The 24,663-nt window shown below is 45.9% G+C and overlaps 1 protein-coding gene across 4 annotated transcripts in view; it reads right to left on the bottom strand.

The window, feature by feature from the left end:
• il1rapl2 (interleukin 1 receptor accessory protein-like 2) overlaps positions 1–24,663 on the bottom strand; it is a 358,125-nt gene that overhangs the window by 13,180 nt on the left and 320,282 nt on the right. For all 4 annotated transcript variants that reach the window (XM_086222825.1, XM_086222826.1, XM_086222828.1 and 1 more), the window contains 5 exons: positions 19,122–19,254; positions 10,253–10,398; positions 3,822–3,962; positions 2,450–2,510; positions 1,337–1,446 (listed from right to left, as the gene is read on the bottom strand). In XM_086222825.1, coding sequence (XP_086078951.1) covers positions 1,337–1,446; positions 2,450–2,510; positions 3,822–3,962; positions 10,253–10,398; positions 19,122–19,254 — 591 coding nt within the window. The remainder of the gene's footprint in view (positions 1–1,336; positions 1,447–2,449; positions 2,511–3,821; positions 3,963–10,252; positions 10,399–19,121; positions 19,255–24,663) is intronic.

Below are 24,663 nucleotides of genomic sequence, written 5' to 3'. Positions count from 1 at the left end.
AAGAAATGATAAAGGTAATTTTGTTATCAGTGTCTAAAAAGGCCTTAATTAGTGATGAATCATGGTCGCCCTCCACCGTGAGAAGAAGTGTGTGAATACGTGAGTGTGTGAATGAGTGTGTGTGTGTGTGTGTGAGCGTGTGTGTGTGTGTATGTGTGTGTGTGTAGACTTGGTTTTTGTTATCTTTTGGAGACCTTTTCTGATACAGCACAAACACTACCTTATCAGGACCCCTAGTCCTCGTGGGGACCAAAGACCTGGTCCTGATGCAGCAGAACTTAATTCATGAACACCTGGTCAAAGGTGGAGTGAAGGTGGAACCTGCAGTTATCTTGAGGTTGAGGTGAGGAATCAACTGATTAGGATTAGGATTAAGATTAGGGCTTGGGTTTGGATATTCACAAGAATGGAAGTCAAAGGAATGTCCTAATAAGGATAGCTACGCAAACCTGTGTGTGTGTGAGTCTGTGTGTGTGTGTGTGTGTGTGTGTGTGTGTGTGTGTGTGTGTGCTGAGGATATTGTCACATTTGTTCACTACATCTTCAGTTTCCCGTTATTTTCCAGGCGTCCCTGCGTGAGCTACAAACACCAACACACCACCAACAAGCAGCAGCTGTGATACATACATCCATGTTCTCTGTCCAGTGGAAACTGGAAACTGTTTTTTCTAATTAAAACAAAAACAAAACAAACATGGACCAACACAACAACAGCGGCGTGTTTGACCAGGAAGGACCAGGCATGTCATCACTCGCCCGGATCAAAGCCAGAGAACAAAGCAAATACTCCCTCACAGCAGAGGCAGGACACGCGTGTTTTACAACTGTACTAGTTAGATAGTGTGTACTGGTTCAGTGTGTCAGCAACAGAGTTGTCAGTATGCACCTGTGAGTGTGTGTGTGTGTGTGTGTGAGAGAGAGAGAGAGAGAGAGAGAGAGAGAGAGAGAGGTCAGAATGTATGTGGAGCATTAAGAGTCATATTTTCCCCTCCAGTTGGACAGAGGGACACATACCCCTAGAAATGATAACAAATTGTTTGTGTGTGTTTGTTTGTGTGTGCTAGTGTGTGTGTGTGTGTGTGTGTGTGTGTGTGTGTGTGTGTTATTTGTGCTGGTTATGAGAACCAGATGATGGATGTGTGAGAAACTGTGTCCAACATATTGTCAGTGTGAGCATTCACAGAAGAGTGTGTGTTATGATGACAATCCACATATATTCTCATTTATTCTGACAGAGTGATGAATTCTGGGTATTGGGGGGTTACTGAGGCCCAGTGACAGACAGTGTGTGTGTGTGTGTGTGTGTGTGTGTGTGTGTGTGTGTGTGTGTACTTACTGCTGCTGGGTATGAGATCTCTGTCTGGTAGAAACAACTTGTATCCGTAATGTTTCTCCAAAACATCCGGCAAGATCTCCAGAGCAAAAGTTTCCTCATCACTGCTCGTCCTGCCGGTGGCGAAAGCAAGAATTATGACTTAATATTCAAAACAAAATGCTGCATCATGCACATTCCTCGCCTACTGCGTCTGCACGTGAACCAGCAGCGTCAAAAATAAGCATCAGGACCTGAAGTCCTTTGTTTTGTCTCAGTGTCGTTCAGAGGGATGAGGCGCCGTGTTGGAGAGAGAAGGAAGCTCTGAATGATGCAGCAAATACAGGGAGCAGCACCAAGGCTGCAGTTAGCTTAGCTTCGCACACAGACCGGAAGCAGGTGCACCGCAGCGCTCCATAGCTCCAACACATCCTGACAAACACACCCACATAGGGTGGGAGGAGTTAGGTCACTGACACGCAGCGAGAGAGCAGCAAAGAAAAAACACAACGGAAGTGGTTCTAGTCCAGGGCTGGGCAATCATATGCCATGGAGGGCCGTGTGTATGCAGGTTTTCCTTCCAACCAAACACTTTAACAGGAGATTCCACTGATTAACACTCCTCTGTGGCTGAAAGTGTGTTCATCAGTGGAATCACCTGTTAAAGTGTTTGGTTGGAAGGAAAACCTGCATACACACGGCCCTCCATGGCACATGGTTGCCCACCCCTGTTCTAGCCCATAACCGGTCCGGGTTACTGGGGATCGTTATCACTGACGGACAGGCAGATGAAACGTTGCTTTTACAAAATAAATCTATCCCTTTAATAAAGACTCTTTCCTTAATAACAAATGTTTTGCTACGATACGATTCGTTAAATGCTTGGACAAAAACACCTGCAGAGCTGGGATTGGTGACAGGTGTTCATCAACGTTCCAACAGAGAGGGGATGATTAAATCTACATCCTTTATTTGAAAGTCCAATTTCTGTTTGAGAACTACACAGATGAAAATGGTGCTTTAGCAGCTGTGACCTCTATGACCTCTGTGACCTCTGTGACCTCTGTGACCTTTATGACCTCTATTCAGTGTTGAGGTGTGTAAGTGTTCCTATTGTCATGTAAGAATGGAGTTTACCTGCCCAAAGAGTCCAGGTCCACTTTAGTATAAGACAGATAAGCATCATACTCCTTATTATCTGTAGACACACACACACACACACACACACACACACACACACACACACACACACACACACACACACACACACACACACACACACAGGGGTCATGATACAAGGCGTGTAAATGACATGTTAGCTTTGAATGACATCTGCTTCTCTTGTCCTGATTCAGAACGTCACGTCGAGGAAACAGGAACGTGTGCATGTTTCCTTTTGTATCTGGTGACGTGTGTGTGCTCTGTGACAGGGCAGGTCATGTGATCAGTGGCAGTGACAGACTGGACATGTTCTGTGGAGGATGGAACACGTGAGACCACTGAAAGCTGTAACTCGGGTGGGTGGTCCTGACCTCGGGGCTCGGGCTTTTTCTGCTCTGATGTTGTCAAAATTAGATTTGCACAGAAAGTTACAAATTTTTACTCAACTTAGAGCAAAAGGCTAAAGCGTTGAAACCTTGATGTGGACATGTGACCCCAGGTCACATGACTGTCAGTTTGTGCTCAAACACTCTGAGGGGAAGGCAGACATAAACATCATCTCTTGCCCTTTATAAGAAGAACAATTGTACATTTTTCTACTGCTCGACTATTTTTCAACCACAAATCCTATTGATTGTGTGAAAAAGAGAGCTCTCCTGCTCCAAAGCTTGAATGTTTGTGCTTGACGTGATGGATCAGTGCTTTGAGGAGTTGTGAAATGGACTCTAACAGCGCTGGCGGCTGCCACGCCAAGTATGAGCAGCAGAGTGGTCTCCCCTAGTTGCTGGCGGAAAGACATTCCCCATTAACTAGAGATTTATTCCTTGTCTGCGGCAGTAAACACAACACACGAGCCCGTTGATACCCATAACTTCGCTGGATATTCATGGCATGGCTGCAGCGAAGCGCCTCCACTTTCCAAACGCTCGCGCTGAGAGGGCCACGTGTCGTCGGCCAAGCAGCACTCGAAGGGGACTACACGTGTGTCTCGTGACTGCCAGCCCCCCACACGTGTACACGTATGAGTGGTACTTGTGACTGTGTCTGACCGTTTGAGCGACACCGATCAGCTGGTTGATGACTGACAAAAACGACATCAGGAGAATCCCTTGGCGACATTACGGTAGGTTACCATGGTAACTGCACGAGTGTACACACAAGATACAGAAATGACACTTAATTCTAACAAATTACATCTAGAAACAAAATGGTCACATGACAGTTTTGCAGAGACTTTTTCAGCTGTCCAGCCTCCACTGCTGTCCTCCATGTTTGTAGTTCTCTGCTCTTTCTCTTGCAACATTGTGTAAGGCCTGAGCTGTGCGGCCGGACGCTGCTGTCAACTTACCATCTTCAGTTTCATCATTCCCAAAGTGCCTCCTGTAGCAGAGCATGATTTCCAGGTTGTAACACTTATAAAGTGCTGTCAGGACCCCCAGCAGCAGCAAAATGACCCCCAGGCCCCCAGCCAACTCCAGACGGTACATATCTGCACTCAGAGAGGGAAAGTCATCAGAGATGCACAGAATTTGATCAACATTTCGTCAGGTTGTCCTCTGATGTACCAGGAGCTCACTTGTCCTTTGATTTTTTTCTTTTTACAGATTGGTTTGTTCACACCAGAGTAAAGAAAGTACACAACATCAATCTGCAACAATTTGCCTTCAAGAAATATGAAAACGGAGAAAAATGATTCCTTCCACACTGGCTAATCTTCTAAATTGGTGAAAAAGATTCTCTCTCTCTCTCTCTCTCTCTTACACACACACACACACACACACACACACACACACACACACACACACACACACACGCAGCTGTCACATAATTAATAAAAAACAAGAATGTATTTGATGCACCATTTTCCAGACTTTGTCACATCTGTGCCAGCAGCTGAATACCTGGGAGCAGAACAGTAACCTGTCACTGAACAATCTGATTAAAGAAGCCATTTCAGTTTCATTTTTCCTCTTGAGGGCTACATTTTTCATACGGTGTTCCTCCCGTAGTTTGGCAGCAGAGAAACCAGACGAATGGTTCACAGCCACAAAGAAATTGATGTGCCGAAGTCAAGTGATTGCAGTGATTTTTACGTGTGGAGTCCTGAAATGTCATTGAATTATAAATGATAATTTTCTTTAAATGAGAGAGCACATGACAATACACTACAATCTGTCTCAGTCGTTAAATATTTCTATCCTAACTGATTACAGAGAGAGGAGCTGTGCTGGCCACAGCGTGAGCAGAGCAGCAGTGATTTTCTGGTCATGTATGAAGAGACTCACGTGTTATGTTGCTCGCTATCGATCGATAACTGAAGCTCAGCCATCAGTTCTGGATTTTATTCTGGTGTAATTGTGGGTTTAACTGAATTACAGAGTATAAATTGGCAAAGCACATAAATAAAACTGAACCAAATTTACCAATGAAGTGGACAATGGGAAGGCTGTGCATGTGTTTTACTCAGGACTTATAAATATTATAGTGTTACTTTTACATGTCACATGATTCACTTGATAAAAGGATGCAGATGACTTCACCCAACATTTTACAATCTGGACGTACAGCTCTTCTGGGTGTTGCGGATGCATTTTTCGGTCTGTGTGTTATTTTTGGTTCTATTTCTAGTGAAATTTACAGCTGGCTGTCTCTGAGAGCTTCTTCCCTCTGACCTTCATCCTGTCAGGGTGGAATGACTGCAGTTCCCACAATGCACCAGTAGACGTCTCTCCAGCTCTACCCTGGGATCCCTCACGACCACCGACACGCACAGGCATGTGGTAGGACGAGGTGTGTATGTGTGTGTATGTGTGTGTGTGTGTGTGTGTAAATCAGCTAATTACTAAATATTTGCTCCGCAGTGAAGTAGAGAAGTGAACTCAGATGGCTTCCATTAGTAATGACACATTTGAAAAGCTCCACCCCCCCACATATACCTCCCTCCCGCCCTCCCTCCCTCCCCTGCAGCGTTCCCCTCTCCTCCTCTCTCCATCTCCCCCCGGTCGCCTTCATCTGCCTGTCTTACACACTTTCCATTAGTAATGACTCACTTGTCACTGTGAAAATGGGAGCACAACTTGAATTTTAAGTAAGCTTTTGTCTTAGTAGGCATAAAATGTAGTCAGTGACGATGATGTGTGTGTGTGTGTGTGTGTGGTAAGATTATTCAATGAGAGTTTTACGTAACAACTCTGTGTGTGAGACACTCCCACTCCTTACAGAACCAAACAGAAGCGTGTTATTGCACTCGCTCTAGAGAAAGTACACGGAGCAAACTCGCCACCGAGCCTGTCAAAAATAAGATTAAGTTTGGAGCCCAACGTACCGTCTGTATCATTTTTCAGTTTGCACCCACCATGGGACTACACTCTTTAAGGTGCACTTTCTTCTAATAAAAGAAAAGAGAAAAGTTTCTCTTCAGTTTAGCTTCCAATCAGAGCAGTTCAGTCGACTCCTCGAGCGTCTTGATTCAACCTTCCTTGACATCTGGACCTGAAGGCCTCTCCTTGTACGCGTCCTGATATCAGAGCCTGTGATCAGGGCGACGTGGGGTTAGAGGGAGTAGTCGGAGGCTTGAGAGTTCATCCCCTCTGAACGAAGCTCAAAATCAAAGCCTCAGAAACATTGAAGGAGATGTTAGTTAGAGAAACCACTTCCTGTCTGTCCTTCCAGTTGTCATCCTCTCTGTCCATCTAAGTCTCTTTCTCGTAAGATGCAACATGCAGGCAGCTCTTTCTGCTCTGTCAGTTGCAATAAGTGGATGTGTATTTGTGTGTGTGTGTGTGTGTCTACGTGCAGCATAGATGCATTGACACATTACCTCGGGTTACTGCGGGGTGACACGACTCCCTAATTCAATCACATATACTCGGTGCGTGAAACCAGGCTTTGATAACTTGGGGTCATTTGGGGTAACATTCTCTCTTCAGGCTGTTCTGATGCGTTCAGGCGCTCAGATGTGACCCTGCTGTGAGGCATCAGGCCAGGAGGTGGTGGGACAGAATGCTAGCTAGTTAGCCTGCTTAGTGAACTCTGAGTGAACGAGGGAGGGGAATCGGTTTGCTGATCCGTTGGAAGGTTAAAGTCACCGTCTTAAACTTGTGTTCTAAAACTGAGTTTTGTGGTTTTGTTGTAGCAGTCAGCTTCCTCCTCACTGGCATAGAGCTGTCACAGCGGGATAGAGGCCAGCTTCTTCAGTAAGGTGGTGGATTCAGTCCTGCTTGGTGAGTTCATTCATGAGCAAGAGGACACTGAGAATTTAGGAGTTTCCAAAAAAGTGAGATCAAAACCGCTCCGCCAGATCACTACGCTCCCTTAAAACACCTGAACGCAACACCTTCACAAGGGCAGTCTGGGTTACTGTCACAGGTGTGGTCACCTGAGGCACACCGCCGCTGGGAAGAACCTCCAGTGCTTCCTGCTGGTGATCTCGGGCTCTACGCTACATCCCACAACTGAAGGAGAGTTGGAGGAACACCTGACAGACCCTGCGCTAACACTCAACGAACGAGAGAGATGGAGGGGGAGGGCCGGCGGGCTGTGGGGGGGGGGGGGGGGTATGAGAAGAAACACAGCGGCCTTCAACAGTGTCATGTCAAGGTCATGAGGTCATTACAACACGGCTCTCTTCCATTTCACAAGACTTTGTTGTTCTTCTGTGACTGCTTTGGTGAAGGTAAATCAACAGTAACGTAACTCATCACTTTCAAATTCCTGTAACTCATTTGTAATTTATTACATTTTGAAAGTAACTTGTAATTTGTGAGGTGGACATTAAAACCTCCATGTCCAATCGAGACAGAACGCATCAGCAAGTTTCAGCTGCTCCTTGTGTGGTCGGAGCACAGACGACCCGGTCCCTACATTTGTGGACCGTGTTTGTCCTGAGAGGATCAGGCAAACGCACGCGACCATCATGAGTTCCACTTCCCTCCATACTGACTGGAGTCTTGAGAGCTGAGGGTGAAAACCAGACTCAGAGGAGTAGAGAAGCACAGCAAAGTGCAATCAAGACGCATGTAAACGTGCGCGCGCGTGTATTTGCATCATGTATGATACACAATCAGCTTGATGCAATGCTGCTGATTGCATTGCATCAAGCTGATTGCACGCTCGCTTACACACGACACTTCCTGTGTTCATCCACATAATTACAATGTTAAGTGATGATGAACCAACAATTCCCATCCCGCCCTGCCTGGAAGAGAGCGCCGGTGCAGGCCTGTGAGGCTCCCATGGGTGCTAGTTAAGTATAGTGAGATAGATTTGACACCCAAGGCATTCAGCGGGAGTCAGACGGGGAGAGACAAAGCCCTCTTTTGCTCCTTTTTTTGTCCTTTTTCTTTTCGCTTTGTCTCTCCCTGTTGTCTCGTACACCCCTCACCTTCCCATCTCTATCTCTCGGTCGCCATCCATTATTTCCCCCGTTCTCCATTTTCTTGCCTCCTTCCGTCTCTTACCATTTCTGCGCCTGTTTATCTCTGTCCGCATTCCTCCATTCTTCACATTTGTTTCTTTCGGTGGGCATTCATGCAGCCCTCTTTTCTCTTTCACTATCCTCCATCTCTCTTCCTCTGCAGGTTCCTCTGCCTTTCTGGGGGTCACGGCCTCAGACACCAAAAGTCCTGTTCTCTCTGCTCATCAGATGGAGAGCAGGATAGCACAGGACTGCTGAAAATGTTTTACACAGGGAGCCCTCATGCATTTTTAAGCTGAATATATGAATGTCAGCTATGAGATCATGTTTTTCTTCCTATTTGCTCTCCGGCTACGGTGCAAAGTGCTCATTGGTGCATTGTGCTCCTCCTGCAGATCATCTGCTCTCCCTAATGCCGACTTTGACACCTCTGAAGAAGGACCACTCTTTTCTTTGATGATTCTGCAGCCACAACCAAAGTTTGTTTATTTAGTTTCAGCTTTGGGATGTCAGACATTTCTTGATGACAGTTGTCTGTGTCCATAAGGACGAGCTGGGCTCGAGCAGTAGTGTCAGTCCCTGAGCGGCAGGTGTATTCCGTGGTACAATCATCAGGACAAACCGGAAGAGACCACAACAAATGCAGGGTTGTTTTTAGCAGAGAAGCACTGCTACGACAGTTTGGGACCAAGAGGCAGACGACTTGTTCATGGCTGCCTGTCCTTTCTTCAGCAGAATATCTGTGAATGGCTTTAGTTAAAGTTTAGTTCCGTTAATGGAATGACTTGACATTTCAGACGGCTCCCTGATGTGCTTTCTTGCTGGGAGTGTGATGAGAAGATCGATACCACTGTCATGTCTGCACTAATCTGGAGATTGGAGTGTTGAGCTTAGCATAGCATAACAACTCAGAACTGGCCTTTTTTTGTCCCGAACACCAAAATTCACCTGTAACAATCACTCAGTAACATGGAACCTAAAAACACACCACACAAATGGTTTCAGTCAAAGTGAGGAGGTGTAAGATGGTGGACCGCCATGACGGTTCCGGAAACGAACGCCAAATGTGACTCTGCTGGGATGAGGGAATCACAACATTTCTTTACACTCATATAAGAACTTAGTCATGTTAAAGCAAACCAAGTTGTGTATTTTTGGACCAGCCTGCCAGGTGAACGCTGACTTCTCACGCTCATGAATTCCTGTTTACACCCTCCAATTGGGCCTCGTTCATCGAATGCTGTGAACTTTCACTGAACTTTTTCAGTTTTGTCTCACGGACAGGAAGAATTTGTTCCCCCTCACCCAGGCTTGTAAAGACTTGAACGGTCCAACGATCACCTGTCTATTGCAGGTGTTCTGATCAAGACTTTCACAAGAGTTTAGGATTTGTTTGCATCAAATGTTGCTGGCATTGTTAACTGTTGTTACGCGACAACCCTGAGACGCTCACTAGAGCCTGTATTTTTCTGTGTGAAAAGTCCTGGTTTTATGAATAAAAGGGTGCAATGGTCAGAGTTGGGCTCAGATCTCAGGATAAAGATACACACAACATTATATTCCATGTTTAGTACTGATCTTAAGACGATTTGGTTTGCAGAATTTGGAGAGCGCCAGGGCAGTCTTACACCTAACTGAAGCTAAGCTAAACTAAGCTAAGATAAGCTAAGCTAATCCCCTCCTAGTTCTTCATTCATTGTCACGTGGCATCAAGCTTTCCCTCTAACTCACATAAAAGGAGCACATCCCACAAGTCAACGTGCGATTCTGTTCTATTGAGAGTAAAAGTTTAAAGGGATCGAGCAGAGTGGTGATGTTTGATTTGCTGGCTGCAGGAATTTGGCTAACATGCCATCAGTTTTAGAGCAGGTTTGGCTCTACATCACAACATTTACATGTTTTGTCTGAAAACCTAAAACGAACCTTGATCTTCCAGTAGAATGTTCTCTTGCAGAAAGCACATACTGTAACTTGAACCGCTGTGGAGTACCTCATGGCATGGTTCTGGGCCCAGTGTAACATTATTGTCATTCCTTGTAAATACTCTGTCAATATTCTTTTAACTCCAAAGATAAACAGTCATGAACGTGGGTGAGGATGATTCTGATTCTGATGCACAAACAAAAAAACATTAAAATAGCAAACTAGTTTGATGATGTTTTAATGATAATTTATCGGTAAACTGTTGTTGCCGTTAAGTCCGCCACTCACTGAAATGTGTCGTTGACAGAAAAGTAGCCACCCTGAGATGATGAATGACAGGCTGCCCCTCTGTTTGATGCAATTCTCACTTTATAATGGACGGGGAAACAAATAAGTGAGTTGGGAGTGAGGGAGGGACAGAAAAAGAGTGACTAATCTACCTTTCTTCTGTAGTATGGCGCTCCCGCTGCGCTTCCCTATGTGGTTCTCCACGAAACAGGTGTAGTTGGCCAGGTCGGCCTCCTCGACGGCATCGAACGTTAACGATAGCTGCACCTCCTTCTCCCCTAAATGCTCCCGTAGAATCCTGGAACAACAGACAAAGAGACAGATATGGCTGCAGGACATCTGTTTCCCTAAAATGAACTCCTTTAAAAAACCTTTTAAAGGAAGAAGAGAAAATAAACATGTACAACACATTAGAGGCAATGGAGGAAAGGGGGACAGTGAAGGGATGGGAGACAAGGAGCTCCATGTCTGAAATCATCCCTGCGAGGAGGAAGAGGATAACAAGCGAGAGCAGGGGGAGATATGATACAAAGGGATACAAAAGGGGTAGGGTGATTAAAAAAAAACAAGAAAAGAGGAAATGATGCGTGAAGTGTGGCGTAAAGGGAGAAATGAGTGCAGCTAAAAAAGGAGAGCAGAGAGGGTAAGGAGGAGCCGTGTGTGGTAAACACTGGTGACAGCTGGAGCAGCCTCTCTCCTTGTGGCGAGGTCGAACTTCTGCAGCGACAGGATGCAGGGGAGGATGATGAGCTGATGTTCGGGTCATGACGTGTCTCTGATTTAAGGTCAGACTCAGTCGTAACCACAGAAAGGAGCGCCCAGACTGGCTGTGCTGAGTCAGGAAGACCTCCGGGACAGGAGTTTAACCGTTTCTTCGTTGAAACACGACTCCCCAAACTTTAGAGAACCACTTTCACGTCTTCCGAACCCCAAAGCTTGGCTGGGTCTTGTGCTTGGTGACAGTTGCTACGCTATGATTGAACAATTACTGTTTTGAGGGATTTAGCAGATGTTTAAGTCACAGCTGAGCATTTCATTCCCCCCATCCCCACCACTGCTCTCACGAAATCCATCCAATGGCTCATCGAGGGAGAGAACGTCGGCGTGATCCTAGCCTCCCACAAGCAGTGAGAAAATAGTTTTAGGTGGCGTACACTTGGGAACAGAGCAAAGTGGGTCTAAGGACCATGGGATGTCCGTGACACCTGCTGACTCGTGGTGGTTAGTCAATGTTGACATTTTCCCCACGATGACCCACAGGATTCCCGTGTGATGGGACTCTCTTTCACTTAATCAGCTGACGGGGACGAGACAGGAAAGAATCAACAGCACCGGGAGGGAGGAGAGTCTTAACCATACGCCGGGTCAACACCTGCTGCATACCATCAACACTTTTGTCCAGCTTCTAATGAGCAAAATCTCATTTCATTGATTAGCTACTCCACAGGTTCCCTCCACCAAACCCTGACCAGTCATTGGAGGAAATTTGCTCTGTGACAAACAAACATTTGTGCAACTTCTATGATTTTTGGAGCGTAAATGCAATTGTTAGAACCAAAAAACTAACATTATGCTATGAACAGCGAGTGATACTCTGAGAACCCTGCAGTTAAACAGAGTATCAGAGAGTTTCGGTGTGGTTTGGTGTGAAACTCCAGTGATAGACGAGACCCAATCGGACCAAACCACAGCAGACAGCACGGTTCTGGAAATAATGAGAGAGCCGCCAACAACCAGGTCTGGTGTCAGGGAGCAGACGGACCACCGAGTGGGGTGGTTTTCTCCCTCCGTGCAGCGTTGTAGATTGACTCGGCTCTGACCTGCAGCCGCTCACACACTCCGCCTCGAAACCAGCAGACCAGAGAACTTGCGCCGCTCACTGGAGGCGTCAGCTTGGATGGTCCCAGCGGGATTGAACCTCTAACCCTCTCAGCAGCAATGCCACACTGAAAACTGCACTGAATTTCAAATGAATACAACAAAAGTATTACAATCAATATAACAGGAATTAAAACATGTCAAAGATTCCCAAGGAAATTAATCAAATTCCCTGAGATCACGAGTGTTTCCTACGATTACTGCCCCCTCCCGCTGTGTGTGTGTGTGTGTGTGTGTGTGTGTGTGTATCAGGGCATCACGAGGTCAGGAACTTGCTAAAATCCTCTTTTAAAAACACGTCTCTTCCATTTTCTCACCTTCCGTCACAGATTCCCCGGCAGCGGCGGCGGCGGCTCTTTCAGACTCCCTTATTTTCCCTCCCTGTCGTTTGCAGCTCCACGTCTGCTAGCACCCTAAACCACACCTGAGTGGGGATGAGGATTTATTTTGCTCAGCTTTGAAGGTTTTTACATGACAAGTAAGACCTGGACGAGTGTCTTCTTGAGCTATGTTCATGTCACACTAACGTGATTAAAGACTTAGCAGTTGTATAGGGAGGTTTCCTTTCAAAGTAAAAATCCCCCAGTAGCTTGGGATGGATTTAGATCCTGGCGTGAGATCCCCTCCTCAGCTCCGACGCTTTCAAATTCTAAATCAAACCTGCTCACGGTCATTGTGGGCCTTGTGATGCGAGCAGCGGTCAAATCCAGATGTTTGCCTGGTGGAACATCGCTCTTCTTGTTGCAGAGCACTGAGCGACCGCTGGAAGCTGATTTCCACACATTTCCTTTCACATTCATTGAAAAGCCCAGGAAAGCCCAGATCTGATGGTTTACTAAGTCGGAGGACTGTGAGCAGGACGTCTTTGCAGCGCCACCCTGTCTTTAAAACGGTATTTTGACCCACAGCTGGAACGTGTTGAGCCTTCCTGTGATTTGGAAACTACAGGTGGCCATATTAGGGACTGACGAAGTACAAAGCCTAAACTGAAGCTCATACTCAGACGGCAGACGTCTCCTGGTCGCAGCTCTGCTCAGCATCACGAGGCTCTGGTGAGCAGCAGCGACCTCTGCTGGAACAGGACGCCGAGGATGATGATGACGTTCATGTCCGCTCCTTATGTGCTGCCCCTCATGGTTGTGAGTGATCAAGGCCTGCAAATTTGTCCCAAAAAAATTCTTATTCCATTATTAATTTGTTCTTTTCTGTAATAAGAATCAAAATGTTAAAACTGTTAGTTTGAAACTCTTCCAATAGTTTGAAACTTTTGGTCTTAAACTCTTGGTTTTAAACTCAGTTTTACACTCTTAGTTTTAAACTCTTGGTTTTAAACTCTTAGTTAACTCTTAGTTAACTCTTAGTTTTAAACTCTTGGTTTTAAACTCTTGGTTTTAAACTCTTAGTTAACTCTTAGTTTTAAACTCTTGGTTTTAAACTCTTAGTTTTAAACTCTTGGTTTTAAACCAGGTCTCTGAACATCTGCGGAACAACAACCTACTTCTGCTGGACCTTCTGCTGCCTTCGACACGGTGATTCATCACATTCTCCTCTCCACACTCCCTGAGCTCGGCATATCTGGTTCTGCCTTGTTGTGGTTCAAGTCCTACCTCACAGACAGATCCTTCAGAGTGTCATGGCAAGGAAAGGTGTCTAGGTCACATGGCCTATCGACTGGGGTTCCTCAGGGGTCAGTGCTTGGTCCCCTTCTCTTCTCTCTGTACACCACCTCACTTGGTGCAGTGATCCGCTCCCATGGCTTCTCCTACCACTGTTATGCTGACGACACTCAGCTTCTCCTCTCTTTTCCACCTGATGACAGAACGGTCTCAGATTGTATGTCAGCGTGTCTGGCTGATATCTCCACATGGATGAAGGAACGCCACCTTCAACTGAATCTCTCTAAGACTGAACTTATGGTCTTTCCAGCTAGTCCATCTGTTCAGCCTCAGGTCAGTGTCCAACTTGACTCGAGCCTACTTGTGCCCACAAACTCAGCCAGAAACCTGGGTGTCATGATTGATGACCAGCTGACATTTAAGGTTCATGTGGCCTCAGTTTCTCGGTCTTGCCGTTATGCCCTCTACAACATCAGGAAGATCAGACCCTTCCTGGCCCAACAGACCACACAGCTTCTGGTTCAGGCTCTTGTCATCTCACACATTGACTACTGCAACTCTCTTCTGGCAGGCCTCCCTGCATGCTCATTCAAGCCTCTGCAGATGATCCAGAATGCAGCAGCACGTCTGGTCTTCAACCAGCCCAAAAGGGCACATGTCACCCCGCTGCTGGTTTCTCTTCACTGGCTTCCAGTGGCAGCCAGGATCAAATTCAAGGCACTTCTCTTGGCTCACAAAACAATCACAAGAACGGCTCCAGCCTACCTGGAATCCCTGATCCAGGTCTACTCTCCTTCTCGCCCACTGCGCTCTACATGCCAAAGACGCCTGGTGCTTCCAGCCCAGCGCTGCTCCAAATCTCTAGCCAGACTCTTCTCTTCTGTTGTTCCCAAATGGTGGAACGAACTACTGAACTCTGTGCCTTCTGCTGAGTCCCTTTCTACTTTTAAGAGACAATTGAAGACTCAATTGTTCAGAGAGCACCGAGGCACTGAACCTGACTCTTCTCCTCTTTGTCCTGTGGGGTAGAATCAGTCAGAGGGTCCAAGACCCAGCACTTAGTGACTATGTAGCACCAACTGTGTTGTGTGATGTTGTATGTTTGTCCAAAAAAAAAAAAAGGGAGGGGGGGGGGCGACACTTCTTATGCCACTAGATGGCAGTACCTGTGAACAAATCACAACTGAAGCACTTTTGCGCTACTATGAGCTTTTCCTTAAGTCTGAATTCTTGCTTGTGTTGTACATCGCTTTGGACAAAAGCGTCTGCTAAATGAAATTGTAGAATTGTAAACTCTTGGTTTTAAACACTTGGTTTTAAACTCTTAGTTTTAAACTCTTGGTTTAAAACTCTTGGTTTTAAACACTTGGTTTTAAACTCTTGGTTTTAAACACTTGGTTTTAAACTCTTAGTTTTAAACACTTGGTTTTAAACACTTAGTTTTAAACTCTTAGTTTTAAACACTTATTTTTAAACTCTTAGTTTTAAACTCTTAGTTTTACACTCTTGGTATTTAAACTCTTGGTTTTAAACTCTTAGTTTTAAACACTTGGTTTAAAACTGTTGGTTTTAAACACTTAGTTTTAAACTCTTAGTTTTAAACACTTGGTTTAAAACTGTTGGTTTTAAACACTTAGTTTTAAACTCTTAGTTTTAAACACTTATTTTTAAACTCTTATTTTTAAACTCTTAGTTTTACACTCTTGGTATTTAAACTCTTGGTTTTAAACTCTTAGTTTTAAACTCTTGGTTTTAAACACTTAGTTTTAAACTCTTAGTTTTAAACACTTGGTTTTAAACTCTTAGTTTTACACTCTTACTTTTAAACACTTGGTTTTAAACTCTTAGTTTTACACTCTTAGTTTTAAACTCTTGGTTTTAAACACTTTGTTTTAAACTCTTAGTTTTAAACACTTTGTTTTAAACTCTTAGTTTTAAACTCTTTGTTTTAAACTCTTGGTTTTACACTCTTAGTTTTACACTCTTGGTATTTAAACTCTTGGTTTTAAACTCTTAGTTTTAAACTCTTGGTTTTAAACACTTAGTTTTAAACTCTTAGTTTTAAACACTTGGTTTTAAACTCTTAGTTTTACACTCTTACTTTTAAACACTTGGTTTTAAACTCTTAGTTTTACACTCTTAGTTTTAAACTCTTGGTTTTAAACACTTTGTTTTAAACTCTTAGTTTTAAACACTTTGTTTTAAACTCTTAGTTTTAAACTCTTTGTTTTAAACTCTTGGTTTTACACTCTTAGTTTTACACTCTTGGTTTTTAAACACTTGGTTTTAAACTCTCAAGCTGTGGTTCTGTCCACTCCAGCTGGACACTCACGGTACAGCCTCAGACATGTTGTTTGATTCCATTCTCACGGTACAGGAAGGCTGATTTTGATGTGAAGCCCATGTTTCATCTTCTCCCCCCGTGCAGGCCCGTCGACACGCCACGAGCAGACCGCTCACATTCAGGCACCCGCAGGCGCTTCTGGCTACTGACTACTTCAAATAAAGACTTTTTGATGCTCCAACAAGATCTTACAGGAGAATAAGAACTTGTTGACAATGAAGAAGTGCTTGAGCTTTAGTCAGAGCTGGTGCCTCTTGTGAATGTGTTGGTGGGGAGGAGGTTGATCAGACATCCATGCTGCAGCTCACATGAAGTCAGGGAAGCAGCTGGTTGCTCTGCCTCCACAGTGCGAGCAGCAGACAGCCCACCAAAACGCCTGAGGAGCCCGAGGTTCATCCGGATGTCTGATGGCCGGTCAGGAGCAGCTGATCGGCCTGACCCTCGTAACCCCCCTGGAACGCTAAACCCGATGTGTGGCTCATAAATTCGGTCAAAAGCAGGTTCAAACGGTGCAGCGTAGGTCCGGCTTAATGTGTCCTCAGTGTCAGTAAAGGACTGTGGATGCAAGCCAGCGACCTTCACTGGTGCCAAAGCTCTGGCCTCACCCAAGCACCACCTCCCTCCCTCTCTCTCGCTCCACAGCTGCACTCTCACCACCTCCCACTTGCATTGATGCCAACACCTACAGCCAAACCTGATTAGTAAATCACACCCGTCGTGGCGTGTGGGGCCATATTTTGACCAAAGACACTTGAATGTATGCCATGTTGTGTCTCCATCTTTCAGTGGAGAGGCTAAGTGTGTCTGTGCCACTTAATCACAGATGGCTGCTCTCTCTAGGTGCTGTAGTAATAATGAGGTGACAGGGTAAACAGTCCTCTCTCAGACTGCAGGTGAACCAGTCGGGATAATTATCACGGAGGTGGCGAGAAGTATTAGACACTCTGCAAACAGAGACGCAGGCTTTGACCGGTGCTGCAGCAGGGCGGGCGGAGGCAGCTGAACGTGGAGAGATTAATGTGCAGAACAGCAGGCGACCGTCTTCACCAGTGGGATCGTTGGGTTTGGAGCAGCGGCATGATTGGATCAGATGTGGCCACAGGACTCGAAGGATGCAGGACTCATCAGGCAAAGGTTAATTTAATACCACAGGGCATGATTAGTTTCAGGTCTAAATGCTCGCGCTGGCCCACACACGCTTCGTCTACAACACTCGCTCCTGGGAGGGAACATGGTCTGAGGCCAGCAAGTGGCTCAGCAATTACAGAGACCATCCTTGAAGTAGAGAACCTGGCGTGAAGCTACGGGTCAATAAGCAGCCGTCCTGCCTAAATGCTCAAGAGAAGAGGGACGCTGCAGCAAACACTGACCTTTGACCTTCCTCTCAAGGGAGCAGGGTAGGAGGAGAAGCAAAAAGATTTCCCCTCAGGGAGGAATAAGCATGTCTACTACCGTTGGTGGAGTGGGACGATGACGGCTCTGGAGGACAGGAGGAGAGTTCAGTCTGAGATGCTCTCCTCTGTTGTCCCACTAAGACAACAAACCAGACACCATCATTATTTTTCTCCATTTCCCAGGCGATTCTAAAAACATACAATTTTATAGTGACACTTCACCCCCCCCCCCAAAAAAATAGAACCTTATCTACCCCCCCATGCTGAAGGAAGTCTTCCACTTCTTCGACAATGTTCATTCCAGTGTGTTTGTGAGGAGGATCTCCGTAGAGGCGCAGCGCCACTACAGGGGAACGCAGGCGTTCAGCGAACTCAGTAAAGACTGATCTTCATCTGACGTGAGGGTTCTGATGGTTTCCATGGTGATCGTGCAGGTTGTGTCCATGATATTCGACACCCTGCCGACTACCAGGCTTCTCCCAGTGGAAGCTGATGTAATTGGTCCCACTGGGAGGAAAAATGAATTCGATTTAGATTTATTATTAGTGATCTTTTTAGTTTTTATTTTGGAAAGTTGAGAATAAATCTGACAGGAAACCCTTGAAGTGTCATTAATCATGAAAGGAAAGTTAGTCACTGACAGCGTGGTACAGTTGTTGTGTATTACAGCAGCAATAATCATCATGTGATCAACAGTGAGGAGTGATCGGGGGGGGCATCACCTTTCTGCAGGGTTCCAGCAGAGAAGTATGAAATCAAGAGTACCTGCGGTCCGAGGTAGAAGTACCCTTAATCCTTCGATACTGTCAGTATTTCTATCAGCTCCACGCCACATCACTTCCTTCGAAGCTGAATGAGGGAATGAATCTTCACTGTAACCTCAACAGGTGAAAACTGTCACCGTCTGATCTTCCCCCTCACCTGCTGGCAGTTGGCCACGCCCACTTCATCTGCTTGGCTCTCTCACCTGGACTCTGCAATCCAGCCAGTATCCAGTATGCCTCTCCTGCTGCTCCCTCATTGCTAGATTGTTGCTCTGCTGGATACATGACTGCCCACACTGATACCGCAACCCCACCTGACTCGTCCCGACTTGACCCGTCCCTACCTGACCCGTCCCTATCTGTCCCTACCTGTCCCTGACCTCTGCCTCTTGTCAAACACCTCAGCCTTCCCTTCCTTGGCCGCCACCTCTGTCACTTCAGCCTTCTGCTTGTCAGTAGCTGTGTTGACTTCCTGTTTCAGGTTGTAAACTGGAGTTGTCACTCAGTGGGAGAGGAGAGCGCCGCCCGTGTCCTGCCCGTGTTGTCTCTGTGACAAGGGTTTTGATCCTTGAGATCTGCCATGCCAAGCTTCCGGTGAAACTGCCCCCCAAACCCCAGCTTCAATTCCCTGAGGGAAGAAGACGGCGTCCTGTGCTGATGTTTCACGCTGCTTCGTCTGTTTACAGTTTGGCTCATTTGGGTTCTGCGTGCAACCTTTTCAAATATATGTGAAGCACAAAGAAATACTGGTGTCATACGTGGGTGGAGGCCTCACGCTGTGATGCACGCATACGAAAACTCAACAGAAATCCCGAGTTGTAATTCTGTGTGTGTACAAGTAACTGGTGGAACAAACACAACTGTCACGGCTGTGGCGTTGTAATCCTAAAAGACAAGAATTCTAATGTGACTGAAAATGCGGTTGATAATAAAATCACAACTAAAATGTGTTTGTAGACAAACAACTGAAGACTGCAACTTGTCTAGACCAAATGCCGGCGTTCGCTGACTCTGAGCATAGTTACCTGACTTCACTTTCTTTAATGTGTCCTGCAAGTTCTTCAACGAACTTTTCTCCTTTCATCCAGTAGATGATGGGTCGTCTGTTTTCTCCGCTGTAGCCAAAAAACGCCTTGCAGTCCAGGCTGAGCGGCATACCTGCAACACACAACACAACGCGCTCACAATACAGACTCCGGCGTATAATGGCAGGCGGAGGAATTCTCCTGAGCTGTTGTTGTAGCAGCGGCTGCACTGAAACTGGCAGACATCAGAGCACTGCTGGAATTTGCTCTCCTTCAGCAAAGGCACGTGTGGCATGACGGAACATTGTGATTTCTTTCTCCTTAAAGGCTTGCAGGTGATGGTGGGAAATCTGCTGAGGATCCTGGCAGGGAGCTCCTTCAGGGGTGCAGCAGGGCACCCGCCTCCAGCCCTTTGGAAGTGGGGCAACTGAAGATGATTAATGGTGCAACACTCTTCTTGGTGGCAGTAACACCAGGCTGGAGAGGGACAACGAGATAGTAACTCCTGACATCACTTTTCTTAAATGCACATGAGAAATGTGTTAGCCTCGTAGCTCCTAGTCACCTTTGACCTGACAGAAGGGAAACAAGGATAGCAAACTGTAGTTCCACTGTGAGCCCTTCTGACCAGCCAGCTGGCAGATTTCTGAGACTATTAGAGCAACATTCAAGCTTCATGGAGTACTGGCCTTTTTGGAATACAGACACAAACTGGAACAACTGAGGAGTGCATGCGAACTCATTACAGGTGTTCCAACAGCGGTCAAGGAAAATGACGATGAGCTCACTGATGAGCGTGTGGTCAGAAGCTGACAGCCTGATGAAGAACTTTCAAGGTCAAGGTTTCCTATAATAGAGAAGTGCAGAAGCATTTATCAGGTAAGCAACAGCAAAAATCATCCCCAAGAGCCGAAAATGCTTCAGCTCGAGCAAAATATTTCCAGGAGGGGGGGGCGTAAAGGAAGACTCAGGGTTCAGTCAGAGGTTTGGCAGTCACACAGACACACAACCAAAGTGTCTGTGCATACGTTTAACTTTCAGGAACAAATGAGTGCAGGACGGTCCAGTCTTTTCAGTCTGATGGTGACTGGAAAACCTCAGAAATTCAACATCACAACAACATCAACATCAACATGAACACACAGCCACACACACCTCTCAGGCCCTCCACAGCCCACAGAGAGAGCACATCTAGCAATGGTGATGATGGGCTATTAATGAGCATTTTAATGAGTGCTACCTCGTTAGGCAGTCAATTAGCACATAATTATGATAGACCTGTATTATCCTAATGATAGCTCTATCAGCAGTCGAAAGCCCGTTCGCTTGTGCTTGTTCAGACGAGCACTTGACGACTGCTAACATTGACCGTATTGACATCAGAGCAGCTGATGCTCAACAGGGAGGTGCAGGCGTTTGGGTTGGAAAGAGAAAAATATTCTCAAAGTGGTTGTAGGTTGAATAAATGGAGCGTTTAATGGATGGGACATGGTCAAATGAGAGCGTTTTCATATGGAAATGTCAGATGTTGCTTTATGTCTGGTTCTATTGCATCAGTCATCGTGACTGAGGGACTAAAGGGGGAAGGAGGAGACAGAAGACCATGATTTTATGCAAGCCCAGAGATGAAGTGGCCTGCAAAGCCCTGTGTGTGTGTGTGTGTGTGTGTGTGTGTGTGTGTGTGTGTGTGTGTGTGTGTGTGTGCGCATGTGTGTGTGTGTGTGTGTGTGTGTGTGTATTGGTGGGCTTTCATGGTGAGGGTGTGTGCCTTTGTGCTGAGCCTGGCAGCCCACAATAGAGCACACATGAATGCTCACTGCAGCAACCACCCCCCCCCCCCAAAAAAAAACAAAACAAAACCCAATAACATACAAAACTGGATTTGAGTGAAATTAGTGAGATCGTGTGTGTGGATGTAAGTGTGTGTGGATGTAAGTGTGTGTGGATGCTGCAGTAATTGATTAGCACCCTGAGGATATGTTCAGTATGTTCTGGAGATTAAAATCATCAGCTTTGTGTGTACGTGATTGGAATGAGGGTGCGTGGGGGTGTGTGAGTGAAAGTGTGTGTGGGAGCAATCACAACCGCGAGCCTCAGAACCCAGTCTGGGTTCTACGCAGCCGAGTCGTCGTCTCTGCTTGTTGCTAAAGCAGCAGGATGTTGGAGGGACGTGAGTGAAGAGTTGCTGAGCGCTGTCATTAGTATCTCACACACACTGGAGCAACTTATTGATGGAGCTCTCTCAAGCTGGAGCCTCATCATTCCACCCTGCTGCAGCGTAATCACACCTCAGTGTCGCTGAGTGTTTGTGCCACCCGTTCACAAAGAACTGGCTGCCCAGTCAAAAGCCAGTTGACTTTAGCTCCGACTGAGCGTTTCACTAAAAAATAGATGTCTTGAACACATAAATATGTCTTTTCACACTTACTTGTGACTCCAAAATGCAGAAAGAGCCAGCCATGTATAACTAGCTTGAAGCTAATAGAGACTGACGGCTAAAACAGCAAACCGAAGTGGGTTTTTTTTCAACGGCTCATGGTCAAACACACCGATTTGAGGTGAAAACCAAGCACATATGAGCCTCGCAGTTTAGTTTGGGATGGTTGTGTTGTTGTTAGCCATAAGTCTCTGTTAGCTACAAGCTAAATGTACGTGTCTGGTTCTGCCAGGACTCTGGACCACAAATAGGTCATGCAGGAGGGAATAAAACCATTCGCAAGCTCAATGCACCAGTTTGTGAGTGCTTGAAAGGAAAAATGCATTTTGTAGAACTGTTTTGGTCTCCACACAGATGCTCGTGGAGAAGCAGCTGAGCGAGAGCATCGCTGGTCGCTGGTCCTATCCAAGCGTGACGAACTGCTGGTTAGCAGGCATCAACATCTGTTTCACTCTGCTTGTAAAGCTTTGCCCGTCCTTTCTCACTGCATTTACACCACCAGCCGAAATAAACCAATGAAAAGGAAACAGCATTACACGTTTCCAGTAATAAACCAGTAACTCTGCACTGGGGTCTTTCTGGTGCTGACTTCAATATATTCTGATATTGTTTTCCCTAAAACTTCCTCAGAACCAGAAGTAGACAAAGAATAAACACAGGATCAACGTATTCTCACGGAACATTTGCATGATGTACTTTGAGAAATCATGCACAAATACCTAATAACTGAGTGGTGCAGGCGCACATTAGAAGAAAAAGAAGAAGAGGAAGAAGAAGAAGAAGAGGAAGAAGAAGAAGAGTAGCACTGTCAACTCAACTCACTGGTGTTTGTGGTGGGCTGACAACTGAGCACTCACCTGCACCTGCTGCTTGGGACTGGGAGTGCTGTCACTCTCGTGGGGGGGCTGAGGGCCCTGGGTAGGCCCCCTATGTGTTCACGGGGTCAGCTTCTCCAGCTGCAGGCCCGGGCCACCAGGCTGCTGGATTCTCTGTCCTGTTCACGTTCTGTTGCTCTTAATAAGTGACATTTCCTCATGAATGTTTTTTCTGCATATTTTGATTTTTCCTTTCTCAAAAAATATCTGTAACAATTACTTTGCAGTTTACATCCAACCAGAGTCCCAATGAATTATTCATGGTGGAAAATTCTACATCTATTGGCAATGTTCTCTGTCGAGCACGAGCCTGTCTGCTGGAAATTAGACTGTATGACACAAAATTGTTTTCCAGTTCTGTTGTGTTGGAAAACGCTGTCAGGGACTGTTCTGACATGCAGAACAAGTACTTGTGGAAGAATGGGCTGATATATAACGGTATCCTGTATCTGACTTAGGTAGGTGTGTGTGTGTGTGTGTGTGTGTGTGTGGGGGGGGGGGGGGTCTGATTTGGGCACCAAAAGCCCTTTGATATCGATGTTTTTGCCAAGAAAATAGCAGAACTAAATTGAAGAAACAAGTTATTGGCAGTGGCCTGAACCTATGTCTCTATGCCCATAGTTGTGTTGTCGTGTGCGTCCGGCCACTCCCGGCTCTTCACGTTCATCCCTGTGCACCAGACAAGTTCAAGGAAAGAAAAGAAGCTCATCCTCTGTGTTACTCACACAACAAACGGTCTGTGGTCCCCCGCGGAGACATTAAACCTGCCGTGTCTGAGGCTAATGAACATAACCAGCTTTGTCCATTGATTCAATTAGAATGTAATTATTCTCCCCGTGTTTTCTCTTCCTACTGTGTAGCAGCACCACCATTTTACTACTGTATTTATACCACAAAGGAACTTGTAGAGAGAAAAAAATGTCACTTCAAATAAAATAAGAATTTTTGGCTCATTAATTCAGGGGTGATGTGTGAAATGTCCCGATTTAATATCTCTCAGCCCTTTCATACTCGGCGGCGGCGTCAGCACACGTCGAAGCATGTCACACTCATGTGCGTTTGATGGTTCTCACCCCACCAGAACTGGAATAAATGTATGTGGGATCAAATGCTTCTGTGACAGCAGGGCCTCTTATATTTTCACTGAATCTCCAGATGCTCATGACAAGAGAGACTCATAACTCATAAAGAAGCTTGAAGAATCTGAGATGTTCACACATCCCAGAGTTCTGCTCACTGACTGAGTTATCACACTGAGAGTTTTGTTAACGGTGCACAGAAACAGTCTCCCCTCAGGATGGCACCACAGCGCTCACCTGGCTCAGGTGTCACGTTTACAGCCGCTCCTCCTGCTCCTGTTGCCCCACATGAACACGTCCTCCTGGAGCCAGAGAGCTTATAAAGTGTCTGCCAGAGTCGACACAGCGGAGACCGGACTCACACTTTGAAAACGTGGCTGTCATCACTGCCCTGTTCAGCCGGGTGTCTCTGCCACACTGTCACTGGTTCAATCCCCACTTCCCCTGGTGACCATATCCAAGTGTCCTTGAGCAAGATACTGAACCCCTAACTGCTCCTGATGGCCCTGTGATTGACTGGTGACCCATCCAGGGTGAACCCCAGCTCTCACCCAATGACAGCTGGGATAGGTTCCACCCCCCAACCCATAATGGATAAGAGGTATAGAAAATGGATGGACGAATGATGATTGATGATGGATGGATGGATGGATGAATGATGATTGATGATGGACAGATGGATGATGGATGAATGATGATTGATGATGGACAGATGGATGATGGATGAATGATGATTGATGATGGATGGATGGATGATGGATGGATGATGGATAGATGGATGATGGATGGATGATGGATAGATGATGGATGATAGATGGATGATGGTTGGATGATGGATGGATGATTGATGATGGATGGATGATTGATGATGGATGATGGATGGATGGATGGATGATTGATGATGGATGGATGATGGATGGATGGATGATGGATGGATGATTGATGATGGATTATGGATGGATGATGGAGTGATGATGGATGGATGATGGATGGATGATGGATGATAGATGGATGATGATGATGGATGGATGATGGATGGATGATGGATGATAGATGGATGATGATGATGGATGGATGATGGATGGATGGATGATGGATGGATGATTGATGATGGATGGATGATGGATGGATGATGGATGGATGATGGATGA

The sequence above is a fragment of the Aulostomus chinensis genome, chromosome 13 (assembly GCF_037954235.1).
Source record: "Aulostomus chinensis isolate RoL2024-O1b breed Wild chromosome 13, RoL_Achi_v1.0, whole genome shotgun sequence".
Taxonomy (NCBI): domain Eukaryota; kingdom Metazoa; phylum Chordata; class Actinopteri; order Syngnathiformes; family Aulostomidae; genus Aulostomus; species Aulostomus chinensis.
This window is presented reverse-complemented; position numbering and strand designations above follow the sequence as displayed.